The following is a 5764-nucleotide window of genomic DNA, read 5'->3' on the forward strand; positions in this document are numbered from 1 at the left end:
ACAAAAGACAAAAAAAAAAAAAAAAAGAATTTTCAATTTAGATGGCAAAATAATAAGATCTTTTTCCTAGAGCTATTCATTCTTGGAAGGATAAATCTGGCTGCTGAATTTCCAGAAGGAAGATGGAGGGAAAAGTTAAGTCTCTGAATTCAAGCACAGGACTCTTACCAAACCTTCCTTTCCAGCCTCACACCTCACTGTTTCTCTCTCACTGCCCAGTGTCCCTGAGTATAGGGCTTCTTAGGCTCAGTTTCTTTAGAGAATGAGCCTCCCTTTTCCTCTAGGAAAAAATCAGTTATGGGATAAAAGGAGTCACAGATGGAACTTGGACAGGAAGAGCCTCATTCTCTACCTTCTCTAACACTTGCTGCTTCCAAATATGGAACCGTATGGGAATGTAGGGAGACAGATTAGCTTTCGTTCCTTGATCTATCTTCCTCTTCTGACAATTAGGTTTCAACTTCATCCTGTCTGATGAGTTAATTATCACCCTTTGATCTGCTCTCTGTGCTTCAGAAACTTGCTGAAGACTTCTTGGCTTTTTCCTGCACTCTTCTCCTCCTAATTTCACAGGACTAATCCTCATCAGTAATCAGGTTATTGCGATTTCATTGGGATCCTGACACAGAAGGGAAAAAGTATGTTTTTACCAGCTGCATGACTGGAATTCTTTGAAGGTAAATTTTTAAAGTAAAGCTATGCATGAAAGTTAAAATGCCTGACATTTCCCGCCCCCCATTTTTACTTTGTCAAATACCAGTTTTTTGAAAACCAACTTCTGGAAATATAAAATTCATTTAGATATATCTTCAGCCTAAATAGAAATATCTTGCTTATGAACTTAACATTTATAATACTTCCCATACTGAAAATAATCTCAGACAGTCTCACTAAATTTCCAGGACGTTCACTTATGCTTCAGTAAGGAGAGTTTCCATTTTTCCTACCCCATCATTACAAAACTAAATTTTCAGAATAAGAAAAGGTATCTGCAAGAATGTATCTACTGTACAAAGTGGTATTAACATAATTAAACCAATATGCAATCCCAGTTCAGCCTGCCACACACCATCTCCCATGAAATCCAGACATGGCACCAGAGCTTTATTGCCTTTACTACTGTAGTGTAGTCTTCACTCCTCTCAGTCACCCTCCCATATTCTGCAAAGATGTCCCATTTTAATAACATACTTAAATGTGTGCGGATTGCAGCTGCTGGCACAGGAGTTCAAATAATGAAGCTTCTCTAAATGAAACAGGATGGAGGACACTAACAGCATTTTCCCAACATCTTTGCAGAAATTCACTCTGCTCATCACCTGTCATACCTGTGACCTCTGGGTGCTTCAGCAGGAGCAGGAGTCCATATCTCAGAGTGGTGCTCGTGGTCTCTGTGCCAGCAACAAATAAATCACGTACAGTGATTACCAAGTTTTCAATAGTAAATTCAGACTGCTGGATGTGCTTTTCCTAGAAATCATTTGATACATTATCTGACAAATTTTTTATTAAAGTATTTAATTACAGTGAATTGAAAATAACACACTTTTTTATAAGGTTAGCAAACACAGAAACTGGGGAGTGTATTATCAGGAAAAACTACTATAAAGTATGGAAGATACTGTAGATCAGTGGACCCAAACTTTATTTCCTAGCCCCTTCTTCCTTGCATGCCAAAAATGTAAATTCATGAGACTCTTCCCAGACAGGTTTGCCATGCAGCGTATTTCTTTCCAAAAACACATAAGCAGATGCCTGTTGGTGCCCTGTCTTAGTCTGTTTGTGTTGCTGTAACACACAATCACAGACTAGGTAATGTATTTTAATAAAATAGGTTTATTTCTAATTGTTCTCATGGCTGGGAAATTGAAGAGCATGGTGATAGCCTCTGGTGACAGTCTTTATGCTGCATCATTACATGGTGGAAGGTGAAAGGGGAAGAGAGGGTGAGAACGAGAGAGGTCAACATGAGGCTGAACTCACTTTAACAACAAACCCACTCCCTCAATAATGACAACAACCCGTCTATGAGGACAGAGCTCTCATGAACTGATCACCACTTACTTATTAGGCTCCACTTCCCAACACTGTTTATTTGGGGATTAAGTTTTTAAACATGAACTTTGTGGGACACATTTAAACTATAACATTTCATGCCAGGCCCCCCAAATGTATGCCCTTCTCACAATGAAAAATATATTTATTCTATCCCAACAGTCCAAAAAGTCATAGTCCCAAGTCCCAATTTGTCTATATCAGATGTGTATGACACACAAGGCACAATTCATCCAGAGACAAATTCCTCTTCAGTTTTAAATCAACAGAGTTAACAAGTTATGTGCTTCCAAAATATAATGGAGGGACAGACATAGGATAAACATTTCCATTCTATAAGGGAGAAACAGCCAACAAGAAAGGGTCAGCTACTTCCAAGGAAGTCCAAAGTCCAATAGAGAAAACAGCACTAGGTTTTAAAGCTAGAGAGTCATCTCCTTTAACACCACATCTCACATCCTGGGCACAGTTGGGCAAGGGTAGGGCCCCCAAGAATTCAGGCAGCTCCACTCCTATTTCTTTGCTAGGCCCAGTGCCATCAGCTCTCACAGGTTGTAGTATCATACTTGCAGATTTCCAAGTCTAGAGTGGCATCTTGGTAGCCCTACAGTCCTGGGTAGTGGACTTGGGAGTGGCTTCATTCTCATGGCTTCACTAGACATTGCTCTTGCAGTGGGTCTCTGCTATGGCTCCACCCCTGCTACATGTCTCTACCTGGGTGCAAAGACTGCCCATGAAGTCTTTCAAAATCTAGATGAAGACTGCTAGGGCCCCACAGCTGGTGCATTCTGCATGTCTCCAGAGTCAGCATCATGTAAATGCTGCCAAACTTTATGGCACCTTTGTATGACATATAATCAACACCTGGGCCCACTTTTGCCAAGGCTGTTGTGAATAAGGAGCACCATGCCAGAGTTTGGGGAGCATGATCTCAAGGTGGTACAGGACAGCAAATATTGATGTTCCACTGCCATGTCTCTGAAAACCTTGCCCTCAAGCTCATAGCTTGCCTCAAATACCTCTGAAATATCAGAAGACCCAACTTTGAGTTTTTGAAGACGAAGTTTCCTGTTGCTCAGCTTGGAATGAGCAAGTTGCATAGCAATACAGCAGCACAATACACTGTCTCCCAAACTGCCTGTCATGGAGCTTGTGTATGAGGAATGTTAGCTTCTATGTGAGATGCCAAATTTACTTAAATTTACCAGACACTTTTTTCAACAAACACTCCCCTGGATGCTTGACCAGATTCTAGATTCCCAAAATACTTTCATCAGAGAGATTATGCAGGGTCGAGGATGGGTGATGGGCTAACACAAAGGCTGGCCATTGTTTCAATCCCTGCAGGCTAAAGCAACTTCCCCAGTGACAATAAATAAGAGGATTTCAAAAGACAAAATTTTTATTAAAAAAGACAACCTGAGAGTTTTTCTTTCTTTATTTCTAACAACTTAAGGAACTCTGTCTGGTCTGAGTATACGCAGACATAAAAGAAAAGAGATTCAAGTGATCAACTCTTTGCTAAATTAATTTGGAAAGTCACTAAATAAAGGTATGACTGCAGACTATATCAAGTAATTGTTAGAGAAGAGAGAAAATCATATTTCCAGAGTAGATACATTACAATATATTAAATCCAGCTCTCAACAAAAAGTTACACACCATAAAAATAAAAAAGGAATATGTCCCATTAACAGCTAAATAAAAAGAATTTGACAGAAACCATTCCTGAGGAAGCTCAGCATCAGACTTACTAAGCAAAACGTCTAAGTCAGATGTTGTAAATATGCTAAGAGAGTTGAAAGAAACCATATAAAAAGAACTAAAGGAAATCAGGAGAACAATGTATGAAAAAGTGGGGGTTATCACTGATAAGAAAGAAATTATCAGTTAGAAAAAAATGAGGAGCAAAAAGACAATAGTTTAAAAAGCAATTCACGAAAGTGACTTGACAGCAGGCTTGAGTAGGCAGAAGAAATAAATAGCAAACATAAAGGCAGGACCAGATAAAATACCCAGATGGAGTAGCAGGGGGGGAAAAAAAACAAAGAAAAATGAGCAAAGCGTTAGGAGCTTATGAAATTCCATCACTTCTACCAATATACACATATGGGAGCACCCAAAAAAGAAATGAAAAAAGGGGCAGAAAAAACGCTGAACAAATTAAGGCTGAACACTTTCCAAATATGATGAAAGACATGAATCTACACAACTAGGAAGCTCAATAAATTCCCAAAATGGTAAAACCAAAGAGTCTCATAACAAGGTGTGATTTGAATATAATGTCAAAATCAAGGACAAAGAGAAAATGTTGAAAGGTGCAAGAAAGAAGTGATTCATAACATACAAAGGATCCTCAATAAGAGAATTGATTTTTCTTCAGAAACTAAGGAGTCAAATAATCATTGGAATGATACATTTAAAGTGCTGAGGGAAAAAACTGTCAACTAAGAATTCTATATCTGGCAAACCTATCCTTACATAATAAAGAAGAAATTAAGACATTCCAATATAAAACTAAAGGTAAAAAGATTCCCCCCAAGTAGGTCTGCCCTACAAGAAATGCTAAAGGGACTCAGCGTTCATGCTGAAAAAAAATGACACTACAAAATAAATAAAAACCATAGTAAGGAGAGGAGCAAGATGGCGATGGGTCTGGAACGGGCATGCCAGAGGACAGAGCAAGCCTGAGAAGTGTGCGCTGTGCTGCCAGAATACTATTTGCATTTCCAAGAGCAACAAAAATCAAATAAATCACTGATCAACTAATCTACAATGAAAAAAAGCAACTACAGTCTCGAGGTTTTAGGGCCAATGCAAAAGAAGATTCCTGAGAGCGCCCCAACTGCGCCGGGAGACCGAGCAGCCCAAGGCAACGAAGGCCAGGAAAGACAGCAGCAGTGATGCAGAGATGGAGAGGAAGGTGCGGGACCGGCCCAGCAGTGGGAGCTTTGTGAGTGACCCCCAGCCCAGCCCCGCTTGGGGGGCAAAGGCCCGCCCGGCCCCCGCTTACCACACCAGGCTAGGCGACTTCATCAGCGCTGCCTCCATTTTCTCCAGTGGGGGGCGGAGCCGGCCGGCTCAGATCAGGCAAGCCAGCCATCTTCACTTGGCGCGGCTCCTCACTGAGCCGTGCCACTTGTGTGCCTCAGCGCGGGGCCCCCCGGGGCCTGTGGACTGGCCACAAATCCCACTCCACCCGCAGATCTCTGGTGGGGCTGGTGGCGTGGGGAGCCACCGGCCAGCGTCGGGAGGGCAGGGAACAGGATCCCGGCCAGACTGTCACTCCACCAAACCCGGGGCTTCAGCCCCAGGTAAACTCCCTGCTTCCGGGAGGCAGATACCATCTCTGTGGCCTTCAGTTCGGAAAAACCCCAGACTGAGTTCTTGTTGGGAGAGGGGTGACCGGGGTGCCCCCGAGCCTGCTTGATCCTGCTGGAGAGCTGGCCTGAGGGCGCCGAGCTGGCTCACACCGGGGGGATTCAAAGAGGAACTGTGTGCTGTAGGATCCTCCCCTGGGGGGCTCGCACCCTGGTGTGGGAGATAACTCAACCACACAGGGGGCTGCAATATGGGGGGGAAGCTGGGAGGCCCAGAGAGGGCCTTGACCAGGGCCACAGGAACCCCCACAGTGTCCGTGGCAGAGGCCTGAGACCCCTTCAGGGCCGGGCGGGGCTGAGAGACGAGGATTGCAGAGGGCACACTCCAG

At 43.0% G+C, this 5764-nt stretch overlaps 1 protein-coding gene across 1 annotated transcript in view; it reads right to left on the minus strand.

Annotated features, from left to right (window-relative positions):
- Positions 1-5764, minus strand: part of LOC103610437 (cytochrome P450 2C42-like) — a gene marked incomplete at its 5' end in the record, with an annotated part of 35996 nt that overhangs the window by 11781 nt on the left and 18451 nt on the right. Inside the window, one exon of the mRNA XM_008594608.1 lies at positions 1329-1470. Within this exon, the coding sequence (XP_008592830.1) occupies positions 1329-1470 (142 nt within the window). The remainder of the gene's footprint in view (positions 1-1328; positions 1471-5764) is intronic.

Source organism: Galeopterus variegatus, unplaced genomic scaffold (genome assembly GCF_000696425.1).
Source record: "Galeopterus variegatus unplaced genomic scaffold, G_variegatus-3.0.2 Scaffold11138, whole genome shotgun sequence".
Taxonomy (NCBI): Eukaryota; Metazoa; Chordata; class Mammalia; order Dermoptera; family Cynocephalidae; genus Galeopterus; species Galeopterus variegatus.